General features: G+C 41.8%; 1 protein-coding gene across 10 annotated transcripts in view; it reads left to right on the top strand.

Annotated features, from left to right (window-relative positions):
* RTTN (rotatin) overlaps nucleotides 1-18,071 on the top strand; it is a 145,464-nt gene extending 127,393 nt beyond the window's left edge. For 5 of the 10 annotated variants that reach the window (XM_073331722.2, XM_073331720.2, XM_073331724.2 and 2 more), the window contains 4 exons: nucleotides 7,724-7,991; nucleotides 14,470-14,573; nucleotides 15,420-15,489; nucleotides 17,588-18,070. In XM_073331722.2, the coding sequence (XP_073187823.2) occupies nucleotides 7,724-7,991; nucleotides 14,470-14,573; nucleotides 15,420-15,489; nucleotides 17,588-17,670 (525 nt within the window). In that variant the 3' untranslated portion in view covers nucleotides 17,671-18,070. Of the gene's footprint in view, nucleotides 1-7,723; nucleotides 7,992-14,469; nucleotides 14,574-15,419; nucleotides 15,490-17,587 lie in introns of those variants that run through there. The other 5 variants (XM_073331723.2, XM_073331721.2, XM_073331729.2 and 2 more) reach the window with 4 other exon arrangements.
* The last annotated feature ends 5,576 nt before the right edge of the window (nucleotides 18,072-23,647 follow it).

Raw genomic sequence — 23,647 nt, 5'->3', positions numbered from 1 at the left:
GAAGTGGGCACTTAACACCTCTGCAGTCTGAAGACAAAGGAGGGTGTATAGGCAGCAGTGTGTGGTACAAATTGCAGTTGGTGAGCCATAAAACCAGCTTCTGTTAAGTTCCTGAGTTTTAATGTACAGCAGAGTTATGATGAGGGATGTTATTGTATAGGAAGGTGACATCCATTATGTCAAGGATGGTGTTCTGAGGAAGGTTGTTGATGTTGCAGAGTTTCTGGAGGAAGTCAGATGTGTCCTGGAGGAAACTGTCCCTTTGTGTTCATGAGTGATTTGAGGGTGGTTTCTAGGACTCCTGCTATTCATTCAGTAAGAGTACTGTGGCAAGATATGAAGGGTCTGCCTGGATTCCCTTGTTTGTGTATCTTGAGAAGCATGTGGAAGATCCCTGGGGTGATTTTTGTAGGGGAGGAGGTTGCAGAGTTTATCTTCAAGTTGTTTAGGGAAGGATTTCATGATATCCTTAAATTACTGTGTGAACTGTGGTGTGGGATCTTCTTTGAGTTCTTTGTCATAGGTGAGGTCCAAGAGTTGTCAGTTGGCCTCTTTGACATAGTGATCGCAACTGCACACCCTTTGTCTGATGGTTTGATCACTGTCTGGTGTTTGGATTTCAGGGACTGTACAGCTGTCCTCTTGGTGGTAGAGAGATTGTGGTGGACGTCATTTTTGTTAAAGAATTCACAGTTGATTATTTTTCCTGAAGCAATCAATATAATAATGATCAAGTGTGTGCTTTGTCCACTGGGGGAGGTGTCCAGTCATGATACTTTTTTCTTATAACTGAGAGAGGGGACATGGTTGTTGTGAGTGAATTCTTTGAGGCAGAGTTGCTGAAAGAATTCTTCTAGTTCCACATGTTAGTATGGTATCAGGTTCTGTGGTGAGGCAGAAGTTCAATCCCTTAGAGAGTAAAGATAATTCATTTCATGTTAGAGGGAGTTCTGATAGGTTGATGTTGTTGAGGTGTCATTTGGTGTCTGTGTTATGTGTCCTGGTGTCGTGATTTGTACCAGAAAGGTCAATCTGTTGGTTGTGGAGTTGCTGAAATTGGTTCAGCTGTGTGTGTGTGTGTGTGTGTTGGATGGCTGTCATTTGTTTTTTGGGGGAGGGCAGGGGATGTTATAATTGTTTTAGGTTTTCTACAGTATCTCTAGTTAGGCTTCATGATTTTTTTTAGGAATATAAGAATGACCATACTGGATCAGACCAAGTCCATCTAGCTCAGTTGTGATGGGTTGGATTACATTGATCCCCTGGGAGCTGCCACCTGATGTGCCAAGGCTACTTCTGCCCCTGCTTTCCCTGCCAGCTTAGGACTCCAGCACCCTGTCTGTTTAAGCCAGACCCGCTAACCTGCTGCAAACCCAGACCCAGGTCTGAACCACGTCCCCTAACAGCTGTAGGCTTAACTGAAAGTAGCTTACAGAAGTGTTCCTGTCTTTAACAGATGCCCAACTCCCAATGAGGTCCATGGTGCGCACCCTAAATAAATCCATTTTACCCTGTATAAAGCTTATACAGGGTAAACTCATAAATTGCTTGCTCTCTATAACACTGACAGACAGATATGCACAGCTGTTTGTCGTGTGTCCTCCCCCCCCCCCAGTATTAGTACATACTCTGGGTTAATTAATAAGTAAAAAGTGATTTTATTAAATACAGAAAGTAGGATTTAAGTGATTCCAAGTAGTAACAGACAGAACAAAGTGAATTACCAAGCAAAATAAAATAAAACATACAAGTCTAAGTCTAGTACAGCAGTAAAACTGAAGATAAAATCTTCACCCTTAGAGATGTTTCAATAAGTTTCTTTCACAGACTGGACACCTTCCTAGTCTGGACACAATCCTTTCCCCCTGGTACAGCCCTTGTTCCAGCTAAGGTGGTAGATAGGGGATTCCTCATGATGGCTGCCTCACTTTGTTCTGTTCCAGCCACTTTTGCATTAGGCATGAATCCTTTGTCCCTCTCTGGGTTCCCACCCGCGCCTTCTCAATGGAAAAGCACCAGGTTAAAGATTGATTCCAGTTCAGGTGACATGATCACATGTCACTGTAAGACTTTATTACCCACTTGCCAGCACCAATGTGTACAGGAAGACTTACAAGTGAAACAGAGCCATCTGCAGACAATTGTCCTGGTTAATGGGAGCCATCAAGAGTCCAAATCACCATTAATGGCCCACACTTTGCATAATTACAATAGGCCCTCAGAGTTTTATTTTATATTTCTAGTTTCAGATACAAGAGTGATACATTTATACAAATAGGATGACCACACTCAGTAGATTACAAGCTTTGTAATGATACCTTACAAGACACCTTTTGCATGAAACATATTCCAGTTACATTATATTCACACTCATTAGCATATTTTTATAAAATCATATAGTGAGCGTCACACCAGTATCCTATCTTCCAACAGTGGTTGGTGCAAAATGCTTCAAACAGAGTAAACAGAACAGGTCAATTTATCAAGTCATCCATCCCCTGTCATCCAGTCCCAGATTCTCGCAGTCAAAGGTTTAGTGTAGCGGTCCCCAAACTTTTTACTTCACGCCGCCCCTGCAACTCCTAGTGCCGGGCGTGGGGCTGTGGCTCCGTGAGGTAGGGATGCATACAAGGGTACGGGGGCCGAGGCTGGGGCCATAGCTAGGGGTGGGCACAGAGCCCTGGACGCAGGGCCAGGAGTCCAAGTGAGTGGAGCCCCAGCTGTGCCCCCCCTCAGCATTCCTTGGTGCCCCCTGCGGTGGTGCGCACCATGGATTGGGGACCTCATTTAGGGACACCCAGAGCCACTGATTGACCTATTTTCCATGAATGTACTTAATTCTTTTTTAAATCCAGTTATACTTTTGGCCTCCACTACATCACCTGACGATGAGTTGACTGCATTATGTGGAGAAGTACTTCCTTATGTTTTTGTTTTAAACCCGCTGCTTATTAATTTCATTGGGTGACCCCAGGTTCTTGTGTGATGTGAAGGAGTAAATAACACTTCCTTATTAACCTTCTCTACAGCATTCATGATTTTATAGACCTCTATCATATCCTCCCTCAGCAGTCTCTTTTTCTGAGAAGTCCCTGTCTTTTTAATCTCTCATATGGAATTTGTTCATACCCTTAATCATTTTTGTTGTCCCTTCTCTGTACTTTTTGCAATTCTATTTTTTTTTTTTTTTGAGATGAGGTGACCAGAAATACTTGCAGAATTCAAGGTGCTGGTGAGCCATGGATTTATATAGTAGTATTATATTTTTTTTCTATCTTCTTATTTATCCCTTTCCTACTGGTTCCTAGCATTTTGTTAGCTTTTTTGACTGCTGCTATACATTGAGTAGATGTTTTCAGAGAACTATTCACAAAGACTCCAAGATTTCTTTTTTGAATGGTAACAACTAATTTGTAATTTGTTTGTCCAAGGCTTTCTGAAAGTCCAAATACGTTGGATAACCTTTGTCCTCATGTTTGCTGGCACCTTCAAATAATTCTAATAGATTGGTGAGGCATGATTTCCCTTTACCAAAGCCATGTTGACTTTTCACCAACATATGTTGATCTGTGTGTCTGATAATACTGTTCTTTACTGTAGTTTCAGCCAATTTGCCTGATACTGCAATTAGGCTTGCCAGCCTGTAATTTCCAGGAATCACCTCTGGAGCCCATTTTATAAATTGGCACCATGTTGGCTATCTGCCAGTCATCTGATACAGAGGCTAAATACCATAGTTAGTAGTTCTGCAACTTCATATCTGAGTTCCGTTAGAACTCTTGAGTGAATACCATCTAGTCCTGGTGACTTATTACTGTTCAATTTATCAGTTTGTTCCAAATCTCCCTCACATCCTCTGCCGTGAAGACTGATGCAAAAAATTCATTTAGCTTCTCCATAAAGGCCTTGTCTTCCTTGAGTGCTCATTTAGCACCTCTGTGGGCCAGTGGCCGCTCTGACTGTTGGGTAGGATTCCTGTTTCTGATGTACTTCATTTTGCTGTTAGTTTTTGTCTTTTGCTAGTTGCTCTTCAAATTCTTTTTTGGCCTGCCTTATTATACTTGACTTGCCAGAGTTTATGCTCCTTTCTGTTTTCTTCCATAGGATTTGACTTCCAGTTTTTAGGATGTCTTTGTATCTCTAACCACCTCTTTTGCTCTGTTGTTTAGCCATAGTGACATTTTTATTGTCCTTTTACTGTATTTTTTATTTTATTTGAGGTATACATATAGTTCGAAACTCTCTTATGGTGGTTTTAAAAAGTTTCCCTGATTCTTGCAGGCATTTCACTCTTGTGACTGTTCCTTTTAATTTCTGTTTAACTAGCTTCCTCCCTTTTTTTTTTTTTTTTTTTTGGTAGTTCCCCTTTTTGAAGTTAAATGCTGCTGTGCTGGATTTCTTTGGTATTTTCCCCTCTACAAGAATGCTACGTTTAATTGCATCATAGTCGCTATTACTGAGAGGTTCAGTTATATTCACCTGTTCGACCAGAACCTGTGCACCACTTAGGACTAAATCAAAAATTCCCCTGCCTCTTGTGAGTTCCAGGACTAGTTGCTCCAAGATGCAGACATTAATGGTGTCTAGAAATTTTATCTCTGCATCCCATTCTGAGGAGGTATATTCCTAGTCAATATAGGGGTAGTTGAAATCCCCCATTATTATTGGATTTTCTGTTTTTGTAGGCTCTCTAGTCTCCCTGAGCATTTCACAAATCACCATCACCATGCTGGTCAGGTGGTCGGTATTGTACTCCTACTGCTTAACTCTTATTTTTCAACTATGAAATTTCTGTCCATAAAGATTCTGTGGTACTGTTTGATTCATTTGAGATTTTTACTATATTTAACTCTGTGCTTTCTTTCACATATAGCGCCTCTCCTCCACAGGTGTCACCTGCTCTGTTATTCCTATATATTTTCTTCCATTGTGTTGGATCATGTGGTAATTTCTTGTTTGAGGTGGTACCTTCTGGAATGTGTGAGGTGCTGGAGGTGGTTCCTCAGTTTTTCTGCAGACCTTCTAACTAGCTCTTCAACATATTTGGAGTTGTATGTGGTGGTCAGAGGGTTATAGATGGTGATCCCTCTGGGGATGATGTTTTATTTCTTGCATTTGCTCAGGAAGTAGATGTCACTGTTGAGTTTGACTTTCTTCTTCCTGTTATGGAGTTTCCATTTTAAACAGCAAAATTAAAAGTCTTCCATTCTTATTGTAACTGTGGTCCCAGGACATGAGACAGACAAGGTGAGTGAGGTAAGATTTTATAGCAGTCAGTATATATTAGAAGAAGCTGTTCATGAGTAAATAAGAAGATAAAGTTTTGGTACTGTCATTTGATTTATCTGTCTTGCAGACACAGTGATAATGAAAAACAAAAATACACTTTTAGAGAGGATAGCACCTAAATCAAATACTTCTACACTGTCGGAATTCTCGTTTAGTTAGGTTTAAGGGTTTTTTTTTCTTTTCTCTTATTTCAGGTGTATGCTGAAAAGTTCTCATTTCATTCTTTTGAATTTTGCTTTATTTTGCTAGCTTTCATTTTATTAGATTATAAACTCTTTGGGACAAGGACCTTGTTTTACTATGTACAGAGACTAGCTCAGCGAGGCCCCAATGCTGACTGGAGCTTCTGGTGGTACTGAAATATAAATAGTCTTTGGCATTGATGCTCCAAAAGCTGGTAATAAAACATGTTTGGTATTACCTGGTTGTATTTTATTTAATGTCTTTGTAGAGTCCTTTCCAAATTAAGATTATATTATTACTGGTGCTCCTTTTTGATTAAATTGCTGTCTTCTTCATCTCTCTTTTCTCCATGTGCTGTCAATGTACATTACTGCACTTGAAGCTAATTATGTGTTTGAAAATAAAATAATTAGCATAATCGTGTATTCAGCTCAGTATATTTAGACATGAATTATATTGAAACTACTTATGTATCAGTGTTTCTTTTTTTGGAAAGGTTTTCCTGTTGGAAGATCTCTCTCAATTCTTTCATTTTATTTGTTTTCTTTTACTGTTAGAGCATCTGTCTGTCTAGTGAAAAGACTTGACTGTGGTCTTCTCTCCATAGCTTACCCTTTGGTTTGGCTACAAGGGTTTACTAGTTGAGTGATTTCTCCCTCCTCCCCACCAGCTGAGTGCTTATGTCACAGATCGTGCAGGTCTTACTGGGATTGAACTACATTTCCTTGTGAGAGAACTTCAGATGTGAAAGGATTGACACACTCAGTTACAGACCTTCCTTAGGGTGGAGACCAACAAGCCAGACCCTCTCTCCCATGCAATGATAGAGTAGGCTTCCATCTGCCCTAGAGCACCTTAAAGTGGAAGTAGAGTTTTTTGATACCATGACCAATGCCAGGTCAAGCAAATCAAAGACTCTCTGGGGCATCTTCAGCACCACGGAAGCTGTGTTTAGGAGGATGGAGGTTTCATGGCAGCTGCACAGAAAAGAAGGTCAACAAAGGATGGTTACTGGCAGTGGGAGGAGTGGGCAAACTCTTTGTTACCCTTTGTTTCTAGAACATTGGAGTAGATGATGCACTTTCCTGTAATGGCCAAGAAGTTCTTGCTTTTTCACCACACTTTATTTTCTTAAATGCCAATCTAACAGCTTTCCTGAAATGTAAGTAAAATGTACATACGGTTTTGATTTTTTTCATGTGTCTACAGATTGAGAGGGTCATGTGAGTCAACGAACTGAGAATGGGACAGTGTAACTATTAAAACTGTTTAATTTGACGGATCACCAAGAAAAACGCCAGTGGTCATTGACACTACAAGAAGCTACAGACTAGGGACCGAATGGCTAGGCAGCAGTTCTGCAGAAAAGGACCTAGGGGTGACAGTGGACGAGAAGCTGGATATGAGTCAGCAGTGTGCCCTTGTTGCCAAGAAGGCCAATGGCATTTTGGGATGTATAAGTAGGGGCATAGCGAGCAGATCGAGGGACGTGATCGTTCCCCTCTATTCGACATTGGTGAGGCCTCATCTGGAGTATTGTGTCCAGTTTTGGGCCCCACACTTCAAGAAGGATGTGGATAAATTGGAGAGAGTCCAGCGAAGGGCAACAAAAATGATTAGGGGACTGGAACACATGAGTTATGAGGAGAGGCTGAGGGAGCTGGGATTGTTTAGCCTGCAGAAGAGAAGAATGAGGGGGGATTTGATAGCTGCTTTCAACTACCTGAAAGGGGGTTCCAAAGAGGATGGCTCTAGACTGTTCTCAATGGTAGCAGATGACAGAACGAGGAGTAATGGTCTCAAGTTGCAGTGGGGGAGGTTTAGATTGGATATTAGGAAAAACTTTTTCACTAAGAGGGTGGTGAAACACTGGAATGCGTTACCTAGGGAGGTGGTAGAATCTCCTTCCTTAGAGGTTTTTAAGGTCAGGCTTGACAAAGCCCTGGCTGGGATGATTTAACTGGGAATTGGTCCTGCTTTGAGCAGGGGGTTGGACTAGATGACCTTCTGGGGTCCCTTCCAACCCTGATATTCTATGATTCTATGATAAGCACTTACTTTTGAAACACTTTTTTTTTTTTTTGCTATTGCGAAATATTGCTGAAAACATGTTTTGAATAATATGGGCATAGGAGACTAACAATGGGAACATGGGACAGGTAGACCAGTACACTAGTTACATGGAGGGTGTGTGTGAAAGGAATATTACTTAGCAATGAAATAACGCTGTGCATTTTCTCTTTTCTGACAGAGTAACTTCTTACAGAACTTTTTGTCTCTGTCATTGCCAAAAGGAGGAAATAAAGGCCCTAGTACACTGGCTAGCCACTGGCTAAAGCTGCTACTGAATATATCCTTTGGAGAGGATGGACAGCAGATGATTATGAAGCTAAATGGTGGTTTAGACCAGCTGGTGGAGATGAGCAAATACAAACACAAGAGTAGTCACCATATAGTCCTTCTTATTCTGCACAACATCTGCTTTAGTCCAACTAACAAGCCCAAGATACTTGCGAATGGTATATATCCCAATGATATCTAAACTCTCGTCTAGATTTTGCACTACTATATTTTATTGTAATTTGGGGTGCTGACAGAAAATCCAATATATTGTTTACAAAAGCATTTTTTATTCAGTGAATGCTCAGTCTTCTAACAAAAATTTGGGAAATTATAGACATTAAAAACTGGAAGAAATATGTTCAAGAAGACTATAGGAAACATACCAGACAGCTAAAATTATTTGTATTTGTTCTTAGAGTGCTGGTCCCAAGGGTGCTCCATGCACCCCGGGACCAGAAATCCTTCAATAGCCACGTCCAGTGGTTCATACCTGTGCCCTTCACCTCGTGCTTTCACTTGAGGGCATAGGGGCTGGCACAGGTCGACCTGACTCTCTCTCCATTTCTTTTTCTACCGCTCCTGGTCTGGGACAGAAACCTAAAGTCTATAGTCTTTAGTTTGCTCTAAGTTCTAACCTGTGAATACTGTAAATAGTTTAATTATTTTAAAAGTTTTAGCATTTAATTTGTTAGTAGTTTTAGCAGGAAGCAAGGGAATTTGTTCCCCTCCGCCCCAACCACAGTTATTCCTCCAGTGCTTGGGACGCTAATGCCCACGGTCCTTGCTTTGTCTCACCACTGGTCTTCCCAGTAAGCAACCCCCACAAGAGCTGCCTGTACTGGCTGGGGGAATCACAAACCCCATCAAAGTGTGAGATCTGCTGTTCCTTCTCCTCTTGCACTAGGCAGTCTTGGGAGTTTAGACTTTGACAGCACCTGATGGAGCTCTCCATGAGACCTTGACTGGATCCGGGACCCTCCTGCATTCTGCCTCACCGTCTGGTGCCTCTGGCCTGGCACCAGCACAACCCTTAGCAGGTCCTGAGACTACATGAATCAGAATCACAAAGAGGGTAAGGAGATATACCCTCATAAGAAGTCAGACAAAATCAGCTCAGCAGTCCTGGAAGAAGAGAGCTGCTTCTTCCTTTTCCTTTGGGTCCAGGTGTGACTCCATGCCCTGGAATGGGTATACCGGAGTTCACAAGGAACGCAGGCCTCTCCCTGCCACTGCAGGTCCATGCTGGGGGAGGGGCACCTCTTCCTGCCGCAACTCTGAGCCCCTGTGTAGGGCTTAATAGGCAGCTGCGCAGCCTAACAACTTAGAGGGAACTTAGGTTGGCACCTGGTCTGCCAGCATCTCAGACCCCTCTAGAGCATCCAGAGGAACAGTTATAGCCAGAGAAGCGCATATCACTGGATCCACCAACAGCTTCTTCATATTCTCTGGGTGAGACAGTGATGCTGGTCTCCCGCTGTTCTCCAGATGACGAAAGGCAGTACCAGGAATTTACACACAAAGCACTTGGACGTTCTCATGTTGACTGCTACCTCCAAAGTGGCACTCCCCATGAATGAAGCTATTTTGGACCTGGTGTATCCTCTGAGAGTACTGAACAAGATCAAACAAATCATCGTCATTCTGGTTAAACCACCTTGGCTGAGGCAGGTCTAATACTCTTACCTGATTCGTCTCATTTCCAGTTCGGCCTTTCTCATCTGCTGTCTTGGGATTCTGGTCCGACACTCTGTCCTGACGTGACCATCATCCAACTCAGAGCTTGGCTCCTCAATGGTTCTCAGGGAGGTTCCATATTCGACAGAGGTACAACAGGTCCTATTTAATAGAAGAAAGGTCTCTTCTAGAAATACTTGCCTTCAAAAATGGAAGAAATTTCACCATTGGTGTACCAAGCAACAATGTTCACCAGTTTATTCTTCCCACTCCACTGTTCCTGATTGTGTTGGATTTAAAGAAATCGGGTCTTTCCATGAGTTCTGTCAGAGTTCATTTGGTGGCTATTACAGCCTTTCATTCCCCTGTGCAGGAATTCTCAGTCTTTTTCAACCCATAATAGTAGGATTCATCAAAGGGTTGGTTACCCTTATTCCACAAATCAGAGAACCTATTCCTGTATGGGATTTGAGCTTGGTCTTTAATAGTCTTATTAAACCTTCTTTTGAACTGCTAGCTAAGTGTTCTCTGGTGCACTTATCTATGAAAATGGCATTCTTAGGGGCCATTACTTCTGTTCACGGAGTTGGGGGACTGAGAGCATTAATGGCTGATCCCTCACCACCACTACCATGCTTTACTGTTTTCTTCAAGCGTAAGGAATCGTTACACCCACATCCCAAGTTCATACCTAGAATACCCTCCAGTTTTCACATTAACCAAGTTATCCACCTTCCTGTGTTTCCTCCCCACCCACCCCCAAAGCTACAGGAGATTAGAGAGAAAACTGCCCTCCATACCTGGGACATTAGAAGGATTTTAGCCTTTCATTTGGACAGAACCAAACCATTTATAAAGTCTTCTGGACTTTTTATCTCAGTTACGGACAGATCTAAATGATCCACAGTCTCCATCCAAAGACTTTCAAAGTGGGTTTTCAGTTGTATTCTTGCTTGTTACAAGGCTGCTAATATTCAGCCCCCCTTGGTGAATAATAGCTCATTCTACAAGATCCCAAACTACCTCCATGGCAATATTAAAAAATGAAACAATTGATGTAATTTGCAGTGCGGCAACCTGGGCATCAGTGCACACTTTTCTCAAACTCTTTTTCCCCTGGTATGCTCCTCTATGTCAGGTGCTGCCGTTGGAATAGCAGTATTAGATCCAGCTCTGAATCCCCCCCGCCCCCTTCAGGGGATGGTTCCCAGTAGTAGCCTGAAGTGGAGCACACTTAGGGACAATACTCTGAGAAGGAGAGGTTATTCACCTTGTGCAGTAACTGGAGTTCCTTGAGATGTGTCCTCCTATCACTAGGATGCTCCACTATCCACCCTCCTTCCCCTTTGCTTCAGAGTTTTGTCTTGCGGGACTTTGTGGTAGAGAAGGAGTTGAGGGCGGTTTACCCACATAGTTCTCTATATCCTTGTTACGGGACACGATGCTGTCTGGAGCCCATGCACAGGTCAAACAGGCACTGAAATCAAAAATATCTGATCAAAGGCACATGGGGTGCATGTGCACCTGAAGTGAAGCACCCACACATCTCAACACACATCTTGAAGAATTCCAGTTACTGCACAGAGAGAGTATCCTCCCCTTATCCTGGATTATCTTCTCCCCATAGTCATCGGGCCTGTCCATCAGCTCATTGAGGGTACCTTTAGCAGTTATTAATGCCTTTCATCGTCTGATAGAGAGCTGCTCAATTTTCACCCAGTTCACAACTGTAAGGTACTTAAAAGGCATTGTCAGAATGTTCCTGTCAGTATCAAGACCTACTCCTGTTTGAGATCTAAACCTTGTGCTATCGGTTTTTATTAACCCATCATTTGAATCTTTGGCCTCCTGCTCCCTCTTACACTTAACAATGAAGAGGGTCTTCCTGACAGCCATCACCACAGCCAGGAGGGTGTGAGCGCTCAGAGCCTTTACGGCAGACCCATCTTATATGATCTCTCATAAAGGGAAAGTATCCTCAGATTGCATCCCAAGTTTATCCCCAAAGATCCTTTTGACTTTCACTTGAAGAAGATGATTCAGCTACCTCTATTTTACCTGAAACTTCTCAACACTAGGGAAGACTGAAAACTCCATTCCCTAGATGTACACACAGCTCTGGTGTTCTGTCTAGGCAGATCTTGAGAAGATCTCTGAGTTTATTCATCTGCATTATTGAGCAATGAATGGAGAGGCAATATCTTCCCAAAGGACCTCAAGATGGATTTCCAGTGGCATCATCCTCTGCTATCAGCTTGCAGAAGCCCTTCCTCCTCAGTCAAGTCTCATTCTACCAGAGCTCAAGCCTCTCCAGGAGAACTGTAGGGTGGCAACTAGGGGCTCCATTCACACACTTATTAGACTGTATGCTCTGATTCAAACCTTGGCTTCCTTTGGTTCTGCAAGCCTGAAAAGTATTGTGCAGAACACTTCCTTGCACCTACCTTGTCAATAAGCACTGCTTGGGAGTCACCCATAGTGAATACCCATAGGCACCAGCTGAGACAGTTACCTTATAGTAACTGGAGTTCTTCATGATGAGTGGTCCTTGTAGGTATTCATGACCCATCCTCCTTCCCCTCTGCTCAGCTCAGGTGATTCATGGTAGAGTAGGAACTGGAGAGAGGGCGACGGTCTGTGCCACCCCTCATGCCCTCATTTGAAAGCATGAGGAGTTGAATGGTGAACGTGTGGAACAACAGACACTGCTTTCCAATAACTTCTGGTCCCAATTGCACAGAGTGCATGTGCATCCATAGTGAATGCCCACAGAGACCATGCATCTGAAAGAATTTCAGTTCCTATAAAGTAAGTACATTCCCTTTATTCTGAGATCTTGCTATTTTGAAATTACAATAATATAACTTGAATGGGAAGGTTTTGACTAGGCACTTGAATGGGAGACCATGCCTTTTTTAAAAGGAAGTGAGGAGGAGTCCTGTGCATCAAACACTTAGCTTTTACATAATCTGGCTTAGAAATACAATTTAAAAAAAGGTTTCAGAGTAACAGCCGTGTTAGTCTGTATTCGCAAAAAGAAAAGGAGGACTTGTGGCACCTTAGAGACTAACCAATTTATTAGAGCATAAGCTTTCGTGAGCTACAGCTCACTTCCTCAGATGCATATCGTGGAAACTGCAGCAGGCTTTATATATACACAGAGAATATGAAACAATACCTATTCCCACCCCACTGTCCTGCTGGTAATAGCTTATCTAAAGTGATTTCCAGCACAAATCCAGGTTTTCTCACCCTCCACCCCCCCACACAAATTCACTCTCCTGCTGGTGATAGCCCATCCAAAGTGATAACTCTTTACACAATGTGCATGACAATCAAGCTGGGCTATTTCCTGCATAAATCCAGGTTCTCACATCCCCCCCACCCCCATACACACACAAACTCACTCTCCTGCTGGTAATAGCTCATCCAAACTGACCACTCTTCAAGTTAAAATCCAAGTTAAACCAGAACATCTGGGGGGGGTTAGGAAAAAACAAGAGGAAACAGGCTACCTTGCATAATGACTTAGCCAATTGGCCCCCCCCAGATGTTCTGGTTTAACTTGGATTTTAACTTGAAGAGTGGTCAGTTTGGATGAGCTATTACCAGCAGGAGAGTGAGTTTGTGTGTGTATGGGGGTGGGGGGGATGTGAGAACCTGGATTTGTGCAGGAAATAGCCCAGCTTGATTGTCATGCACATTGTGTAAAGAGTTGTCACTTTGGATGGGCTATCACCAGCAGGAGAGTGAATTTGTGTGGGGGGGTGGAGGGTGAGAAAACCTGGATTTGTGCTGGAAATCACTTTAGATAAGCTATTACCAGCAGGACAGTGGGGTGGGAATAGGTATTGTTTCATATTCTCTGTGTATATATAAAGCCTGCTGCAGTTTCCACGATATGCATCTGAGGAAGTGAGCTGTAGCTCACGAAAGCTTATGCTCTAATAAATTGGTTAGTCTCTAAGGTGCCACAAGTCCTCCTTTTCTTTTTAATTTAAAAAAAGAATCTTATGAGTTAGTTATAAGAGCTGTCTTTCAGTTGGACAAAACTTAGACTGTGCATATTCCCTATACCCCTCAGAAATCTGTGCCTCTTATGTCAAGTCATGCCACTTTTCTCCAGATATACTGATCCACTCCTATACTATAGGGATGAATATAGCATAAATGCTTACTGCAGGGAAATAGAAAGAGTTCTCTTTGGTAGTTTGTAGAGGCCAGGACTACTTAGAAAGGATGTTCCACTCTTCTGTAATGAAGTTCCCAGTAGCTTCCAACTGAAGCTGTTCTCAAATTTTTCCAGATCATTGTTGAGTGTCTTTGATAAATAATCATTACTCAACTCCATAGTCTACCCAATGCATTTGTATTGTGGAGTGAGCAGTCAGATGTGCTGAACAGATAGACCAGATGACTTTCATTCTACTGAAAGCCCAGAGGTAAACTTTGGAGATGAGAGAATCTGAGAAGGATAAGGCAAAAAATGTGACAGTAGTGATATCAAGCAGGTGGCAACCACTGTAAAAATTGGCAGACTGTCTTAATTCTACCCCATTGTACTGGTAATGATACTGGTACTGTATATATAATATTGTATATATGCCTATCAGGTGTTCTTAAAACAGCTTAATATGTAGTATCTCTTATGTGGTTCAATATTTATGTGCAACAGTCAGCTATGCACATTGTAGTGGCTATAATTTAAAATGTCCATTCTTTTATGGCTTAATCTTAATTTTTAGTATAGACTATATTTTGCTTCTTATATTTATTAACATTATTTTATATTGCTTACAGGTATGCTAGGTACTTATTCATATTAAACTATCTGATTATATGAACTTTGCACTTGTTGTGCCATAGCAATATTTATCCTAGAAATAGAGACAAATTGCCAGAATAAAAACATTTCATAGGTGGAAATCTGTCATAATGTGTTTTGCTAGTCTTTGTGTATGCCTTTGTTTTCTTCATTAGATAAAGCTATTGCAGTGCTGTCTGCCTGTTTAGAAAGTGACAGCCTCACTGCTCAGAGAATAGGAGCAGCTGCACTTTGGTCTTTGCTTCACAATTATCAGAAGGTTAGTATTTGAAAAGGCTTCCAATTTAAAAAAAAAAAAAAATCAAAGCACTTAACCTGCAGTAATAACAGTTATATCCTTATAACATTTTTGCTATAATGTTGATCTACTACAAGTTAGATGTCCTGTAAAATGTATCCTTTATGTCCAGTTATAAAATTAGGCCTCGATTCTGCAACTTGTTAAGCCTGGGCAGACACCCATGCCTTGGCAGATCCCATTGGAATGAATGAAACAGATGCTGGGATCCACTTCCAAAGAACAAGTTGCAGGATTGGGGCCTTAATAAATAAATCAAAAACCTACTCACTGGAAGATTCACTTCCTTTAAAATTATTTGTAATTAAAACTAAGTCACTAGTTTTCCTTTCAGAGGAGATATACAAAGGAGAGTCAACTTATTTTTCACATGAACCTAAGTAACATGACCGTGTTCTTGTAAGTTATCATGTAGCTTCTGATATATGCTGATTACAATATGACATTTTTATTGCTTTAGAAGTCGCACAATATATGCCTTTTTGTACTGTGCTTTTTACCATGAAGTTTGCAAGAATGTCACTTGTGTTTGCCAATTTAATATTCCAAGCAGTACTTGCTGATACACCAAGCCATGGCTTGGGAAATGGGTTCCATCATTGCTGCAATTCATTGCTCTCCTGTTTATTTTTCACAAATGCCGTGTACAAGATGGTATAATCACTTGTTGCACTGTTAAATTCTTGAATGCTATATTCTGTTGGCTTGCTGCCAAAAAATAGCTGTGGTTTGAAGACAGCCTGATTTTAAAAGCATCAGCATGTGGTAATAAATGTAGTTATTGGATTATTCTTCTTTGTGCTACAGGCAAAAGTGACTTTGAAGAATCCATCAATAAAGAGAAGAGTAGATGAGGCTTATTCTTTAGTGAAGAAAAGTAAGTTATTGGAGAATTTAGTTTCCATCTCAAAGGAGTAACCGCCAATTCTGTAATTTTTCTGTGAAAAGAAATCATTAATACACTATATTGCTCTGCAGTACAACAAAAAGGAAGCATTTTGTTGTGCTGTAAGTTTTTTCTAAAATTTTGGGTTCTGTTGATCCTTTTAAATTCACCATGTACTTTGCTGTTCGGCATCTTTTTTCAAAATAATAATAAAAAAAGCTTCTGGTGCCAAATTGTAAATAAGATTTGTGAGGTGGTAATTGCTAAGGATTAGTCTGTGAGATACATTTGATTGTGATGGCAGCAAAACGATTTTGTAGCCAGACTTTCTCTGTGCTAAAACCTTGTATTTTGGTGATGACAACCACTGCCCAGTTAGAACTGACCTCACTTAACCTTGCTGAATTCTGCTGCACAGGGAAGACCCGAATACTGTTCTATCCTGACAGTACTGCTCTGTAAATTGGCTGGTTTTTACTTTGACTTTGGATGGCTTTTTAAAAGCATGTTGACTGTTCTAAGAAGTTGCAGTTAGCTATAATTTGGACAGCTTTTACATAATAGATAACTGTTCTTGCAAGCTGTCCAAAAAAGATTAAAAGCATGTCTAATTGGACATTTCTCTAAGCAGGACTGTAGAGTGGGGTTGTAGCTACAGTAGCTAATATGTAGGCTTGTTTGTTCTGCTCAGTCTCATTGGGGCCCTGCTCCTGCAAAGACTTATGTGCATGCTTATCTTTAAGCACCTGAGCACTCCTAGTGAGTTCAGTCAGTCTGTACATGCTCCTCAGTACACGCACACATCATTGCACAATTGGGGCTAAATTGCCATATTTGTTTACAAGACAGAGTGGCCAGCAAATGGCTCCTAAATTTAGACTATTTTTTGTTTTATTTTGGAGTAGACTAGCCCTGATTAGATGGATTTTTGCCAGCATATCTGATGACCGTCCTCTGTTAGAAAATACATTTTAAGTTCTATATAATGTACAGTGGTTTTCTTTCCACTCATTTGTGTGGTGTATTCTGTTTGTACTGTTCCAGCCTATTGGTTCAATAGGTTTAAAGTACTTGTGATTGGAAAGTCTTGTTTGCCTGGCAAAATCATTATACATTGTACGTCCATAGAGCTATATAAAAACAGCATATGTTGCTAGAGATATTATAATACCTCATTATTCTAATAACTCCTTGAATTACTGAATTTTTCACATTAGCAGGTAACTAATACAAGGATGGTGCATTATAAAGTTGATTATTTTTAGGTTTCAGAGGAACAGCCGTGTTAGTCTGTATTCGCAAAAAGAAAAGGAGTACTTGTGGCACCTTAGAGACTAACCAATTGGTTAGCCTCTAAGGTGCCACAAGTACTCCTTTTCTTTTTGATTATTTTTATTACCATAGCACCTATTAGCCCTAGATTGTACTACTTATTTTCACAGATTAGTTAAATTTTAATTATAACCCTTTGCAATTATACACAGTTGCCAGGAAAACTTACCTCAGGAAAATATATCTACTAGGCTGGCCTGGGAAGCTTTCATGATTTTACAAGGCTGACCAGGCTTCCAACTAGGGGAGCGAGTGGGAATGTACTGGTTGGGGCACCATAGAAATCCTTTCAGAGTGTTCGTGGCTCGACTTCTGAAGTGCATTACTAGCCTTGTTTTAGCTTTGTCCTTCCCCACTCTACCCTGTGCTCTGGAGAAGTTGTAGTAGAAGCACAGTCTCATTCATGCTGAGGCAACTGCCAAGGATACACTGGTTGGAGCCTGAGGAAAGGCTCGTTTGCCTTCCTTGTCCCAGTTGATTGGAAATTTCCAAGGGTATTGTATTAGTAAATGTTTTGTAATGTCTTTTGTGTAGAAACAAAGACAGCAATATGAAATGCCAGTACAGGATATTACTGTAAAATATTTGAGGGGAACACGACTACCAATTTGTTGTGCAGATTATAAAATGTGTGCATTAGCAAGAGTCTCTTGAATCTGTGGGTTTGATGTAACCTTTGAAGTCCGAGTACGTGAAATATTGAAAGGTAACAGAAAAGCTCTGAAGTCTTGGTTTTTTTTTTTTTTTTCCTTTTTAGCTCTTTCGCAGCCAGAAGGAAACCAGCTAAAAGCCTATCACTTAAAATGTCTAGAGAATCTAGTGAGACTTCTCAATAGATAATGACTGTTGGTGAGTTCTCATTATTGAAGGTGGATTGCTTACTCCATGGAAGACTGGAATTTAAAGGAAAGACCTCTAATGCTGAGATTTGTGGAGGCATCGTGTCACAGAAAAAATTTACTACGTCTTTGGGAAAAATGATCACCTAACGCCAAAGAAATAACATAGAATATGGTTGAGACTGCATATACTGTATTCCCAATGGGAAATTGTGGTGATACTGCATCTGGGAAATGCAAAAGGAGAATGAGAACATGGGAGGGGGGAAGGAAATGGTATGGGAAATTAATAATTTTATTAAATTATGTGTTGAAACTATTACTGGAAAATATTAGTGGTTGGTTTGAGCCCATCTAAATAAAGTTTTTTTTATTAAAATAAATCTTGGTTGTGGATCATAATTTATAGATGAGTTTAAAACATGAAAAAGGAAGAAATAAAACTTCTCACTTAAAAAAGGGATATGTGAATTTTTACATCTGCTATGCTGAGATAACCTGGTATATCATAATGGCTAGGTGTCGAATAGCAAGAGTAAATCTTAATTCTTCTTCAAGTGCTTGCTCATATCGATTCCAGTTAGTTGTGTGTGTGCCACATGCACAGTCATGGGAAAGTTTTCCCCCTAGCAGCACCCATTGGGTCAGCTGTAGAGCCCTCTGGAGTGGCGCCTCCATGGCACTCAATGTATGACCTTGCCGACCCCAGCGCTGCCTCAGTCTCTTCTTGCTGCCCGTGACAGTTGTTGGAATTGCGGCTTGCTTTCGCAAGTTCTTCTGTAGTTCAGTGTATAACGTTTTCATAGTTTCATAGTTTATAGTTAAGGCTGCGATTTGGTCATGGAGGTCGCGGAAGTCACGGAATCTATGACTTCCGCAGACCTCTGAGACTTCAGCCCGCAGCTGCTGGGAACTGCAGGGTTCCCCCACCTCCCGCGGTGGCCTGGAGCTGCTACCACCGGCGGTGTGGGGGAATCCCCCGGCAGTTCCCCAGCTGCTGGGGCTGCGGACGGTGGGGGGTAATCCCCTGGCAGTTCCCTAGCCCCCACAGCTCCCTAGCCACAGCAAGCGGTAGGGGATCCCCCACAGCTCTCTAGGCGCCACAGGTGAAGGTCTCTCCCAGCCACAGGGCAGGGGTGCCAGCTCCCAGCCACAGGAGTGCAGGGTGCTGGACCCTCCTCCCTCCCTGTTTTGTCATAGACATTTTTAGTAAAAGTCAGGGACAAGTCACGGCTCCTGTGAATCTTTGTTAATTGCCCGTGACCTGTCTGTGACTTTTGCTAAAAATGTCCATGACAAAATCATAGCCTTACTTATAGTTATTTTGTTAGTATATAGGAGTGGAAGGTGGGGTTCTTCCCCACCCCAACTTTCCTGTTTCCCTTGGGATTCGGGGCATGCCTCAATCCCAAGGATTTAAGCCCTGCAAGTCTTGCCACAAGCCCATGCCAACAGGCGACCCCCACGATTCTTGCCTCAAGTATCTATGGGAGGCACACCAGACAGACTGGTGCAAGATTTGCAAAGGGTTCTGTCCCAGAACTCAGAAGGAGCGGGACTTTAGTTTAAAACAGCTCCTCATGGAGGCAGATCTGAAACCTCGGCATGGCAGAATCTGGCACCGAGTTCTTCTGTGCGGCGCGCTCTGGCCTCTGTAAAAGAAGCGGTGCCAAGGCAGGACTCTGGGCACAGAGATCCTCGGCACCGTCACTCCCCGGCACCAAAGCCGGTGTAGACTGCAAGGTACCAATCTCATTCTCCGGTGCCACAGAAGCAGCACTGGAAACAGGACAGGGACTGACCCCCTACACCAAGGTCTGCTGTCCTGGAAGCTGCCATTGGGGTGCATCCTACAGAGGAGTACCTGCCACCGAAGGTTCATGAGCCAACGCCGTCAACTTTGGCCCCACAGAACAAATGAGAGAGGCGAGGCAGCACAGTCTAACCCCCAAATCAAAGGAGTCTAAACGACTGGACCTTTCCGGATGCAAGGTCTATTCGACCAGAACTCAGGTTTTACAACTCAGGATTGCCTACCAGCAGGCAATCCTGAGCAGGTACACTTCAATTCCTGGAACTCCATGCTAAAATTCAGGGACCTAGTACCCACGGAGTTCAGGGAGGAGCTTGGGGTTATTGTTGAAGTGGGCAAGGCAGTGGCACGGACCTCATTACAGGCCTCACTGGACACTGTAGATTCAGCAGTCGATGCCTGCGTGGGACCTCAATCTGGTTCTTTCCAAACTGATGGGGCCCCTATTTGAACTACTGGGGACCTGTTTGCTTCTGTACCTATCATGGAAGATTATCTTTCTAGTCACCATTACTCCAGCAAGGAGGGCCTCAGAACGTAAGGCTCTCACCTCCGCCCCTCCCTACACAGTTTTCTTTAAGGACAAGGTGCAGCTTAGACCTCACCCTGCTTTCCTTCCAAAGGTTGTGTCCCAATTTCACTCCAATCAGGACATTTTCCTGCCTGTTTTTTAACCTAAACCTAATGCGAGCAGCCAGGAACAAAGACTCCACTTACTGGACATTTGATGAGTGCTCACCTTTACAACAAATGCACGAAGCTGTTCTGAAAATTGAACCAGTTGTTTGTGATGTCGGCAGATCGTATGAAAGGTCTTCCAGACTCATCGCAGAGGATCTCATTGTGGATCACCTCCTGCATCCGCACCTGTTACGAATTGGCCAATGTGCCAGCACTCATGGCAGATTCCACAAGGAGTGAGGCCTCCTTAATGGCATTCCTGGACCAGATGCTGATTCAAGAGATCTGCAGGGCAGCAACGTACTCCTCAATGAACACTTTCACCGCTCACTATGCGATTACCCAGCACACCAGAGATGATTCGGCAGAGCAGTACTCCAGTCTGTGATTCCATAACTCTGAGCCCACTGCCTAGGTAAGGCTTGGGAGTCACCTGATTGGAACCGATATGAGCAAGCACTCGAAGAAGGAAAAACGGATCCTCACCTTTTTGTAACTGTCATTCTTTGAGATGTGTTGCTCATGTCCATTCCAAACCCACTCACCTTCCCCTTTGTCGGAGTAGCCAGCAAGAAGGAACTGAGGAGGCAGCGGGTCAGCAGGGACCTATTTTCACCGCCATGGAGACGCCACTCCAGGGGGCTCCATAGCCCACCTGACGGGTGCTGCTAGGGGAAAAACTTTCTGACAACTGTGCATGTGGTGCGCACACTACTAATTGGAATGGATATGAGCAACACATCTTGAAGAACAACTGTTACGAGAAGGTGAGCAGATGTTTTTTCCCATGGATTTTTCAGTTTAAAGTTAGAACCTTAACTTCAAAATGTGTACAAGAGAAGTCCCTATTGATATTGCCATGACAGTTATGTTAACATAGCAGCTCTTATGTCTGTGCAAGTGTTTCAGGCTCTTCTGTTGGAAATCAGAATGGAAAAGTTATAATTACAACATTGTAAGAGGCACTTCCAGAAACTGTGTTTATTACTTGTAGAGTTCTAGTGCTTTGCAAAAACCACAGAGGCAAAGTGCTACCTTGAAGAGATTAGACTGTTAGGCAGGTCTGTGTATCCTTAAACTGCTATCATGTCAGTCATATCATCATGGTTTTCCTAATAAATTCTAGATACATTCAGGAACATCAGCAAGTGGAAAGAGTGTCACCATGTAGTGTGTGGCTGAGAGCTCCATTGCAAGTGCTTCTGAGATCCATTACAGGGCTGCTTTGCTTCTCCCTAGGTACACATGGTGTTTTCATGAGTCCCCCAGGGAGAACTGACACACAATTAAGCATGAACAAACCTCTAAGAAACACCTGAAGCAGAGATTTGAGTCTCCATTTTTAACTGTCCTACTTTTCCTCCAGACCAGACCACAAAAGACCGTAGCACTTTTGAAAACTGATCTGTCTTTGCTTATTTTTGAAATTATACTCTGGCAATAATAATAAAACTGTGCAACTTTATAACATAATAATAGACATTGCCATGATGCAGATAACGTTGGGTTAGCTCTCTATCAGGACAGTAGTGGCTCAGATGAAAATCAGCAAAATCCTGGGTGATTTTCCTGAAAGGAGAAAAGAAGTCCTTTAGATCATCAAGGCCTGATTCTCCACTACCTTGCAAATTGCATAGTCATTTATCCTGGCGAAGCTGCTGTGAAATGCTGTCATTCTGACCTAGTAGTGTTTTACACCCACTTTGAATAAGTATAAATGACTGCACAAAATGCAAAGCAGTGGAGAGTCAGGACTACAGTCTCTAATGGATAAAGTAGATTATGTAGAAAGTCATCACCACAGTTATAATATATGTACTTTATGATTCCCCAAGGAACTGGAAACTTCAGACATTACTGCTTTCCTTCAGAATCTATTGTTTAAAGATTTTTCTGAAAAAGCAACTAATGAATAGGCACATAAAATGTCAACTCTCCCACCTCATCTGACAGAGACAGACAGAAAGCCAGGTCTTTCACTGCCAAATTTATTAATTTTAAACATAAGGAATTTATTATGCATTTAGGAGGAGCAAAAAGAAAGCTGTTATATCAATTTAAAAATATTTTTTTCTGAAGTTTACCATGTGGATCCAATAAGGCAGAGAAAAGAGTGATGAGTTATCTAGCTAATTCAAAAGCCAGTTGTATTTGGTTGATATAAAAAAATATATTTTCTCTGTAGAGGTACAGAAATTGAAAAGCTCTTCACTATTGTGAGGAAAGAATCACACGTGCACATTCAAGAAATAAAAACCATACAAGATTTCTCAGCTCAAAGGAGGACCTGTCTGAAGATTACAAGCATTGTGACAAATGATCTGTCTACATTCTAAACTTTTAAATTCTGCACAGACAAGGGTTCTTTTGTCTAATTGGCATCTGATATTGATATGTCTAACACACAGTCTAAGAAAAATTTCACTCAAATCCAGGTAGAGTACAACATGGATGTAATAGAATTGGATCTCCTTTTTAATATATAATTTTGAATTTATTAAGCTATTTGTGTTTCTTTATCCAGTTACTCCTATTGTAAAATGCAGGTAGACTCAGGTTATATTTGTTGCTGTAGCAAATTTTACTCTGTTAATTTGTATATCTCAAATCCACAGCCAGACAAATGCTTTATATTTCTCAACATTTTATTTATGAAGCAATAATGGGAGGCAGTTTTAACTGTTCTCTATTATGATTAAGGTAAATAAGGCCTAGGAAATCTAGGTCTACAGGTCCAAATTTGTGCTAAAGCTGGCTAAAATTCTTGAAGTAGAATTTGTCAGAGAATGAAGATGTTTTCATGCAGTAGGAAAAGGTTTTTTTCTCTGCTCTCTCTAAAGTTCACTCTCATGCTGTTATTTTCAACCAGTGTATACTAATAACTCACGTTAAAAAGTGCCCTGTTGGTAACATTCTAATACATTGCTATCATGGAAGCTAAATATTTAACAAAATCAGAGAACATGTAACAGACATGTAGTGGTTCACCAAACGTTCATCTGCATCTCTTTATAGGAAATGGTTGAAGAAACCACATATATTTCTGTCAGACTTCCTGTATGAGGGCCCTTAGAGCTACTTGTACAAACTTAGAGACCACTGTACAGACTTAGACTTAAGATGGAAATTACTGAAAATTCATAAGCAAAATAATACCTGGCTTTCATCAGTAGATCTCAAAGCACTTTACAAAGGCAGTAATATCATTATCCCTGTTTATCAGTTAACTGATCTGATATTCTTACACACATTTACCCTTAAGGTAAAATCTAACAATCTTCTAATTGATGGGAGCATATGTATCATTTAACCGTGCAAACCTATTGTAAGCTGTGATGGGGGTTCACCCCATACAAGCCCTAAAGGGGTTAAGGTGGCTCAGAAGGAGCCAATTAACCATATAGGCCACACGTGGGTTTCCCTACAAATCAGTGGGGCAGTGGCACAAACTGGGAATTGGCATGAAGGACTGCCAGTGTACAGA

Source organism: Lepidochelys kempii, chromosome 2 (genome assembly GCF_965140285.1).
Source record: "Lepidochelys kempii isolate rLepKem1 chromosome 2, rLepKem1.hap1, whole genome shotgun sequence".
Lineage (NCBI taxonomy): Eukaryota > Metazoa > Chordata > Testudines > Cheloniidae > Lepidochelys > Lepidochelys kempii.
The sequence above is the reverse complement of the archived record's forward strand: the minus strand, read 5'-3'. Positions and strand labels throughout refer to the sequence as shown.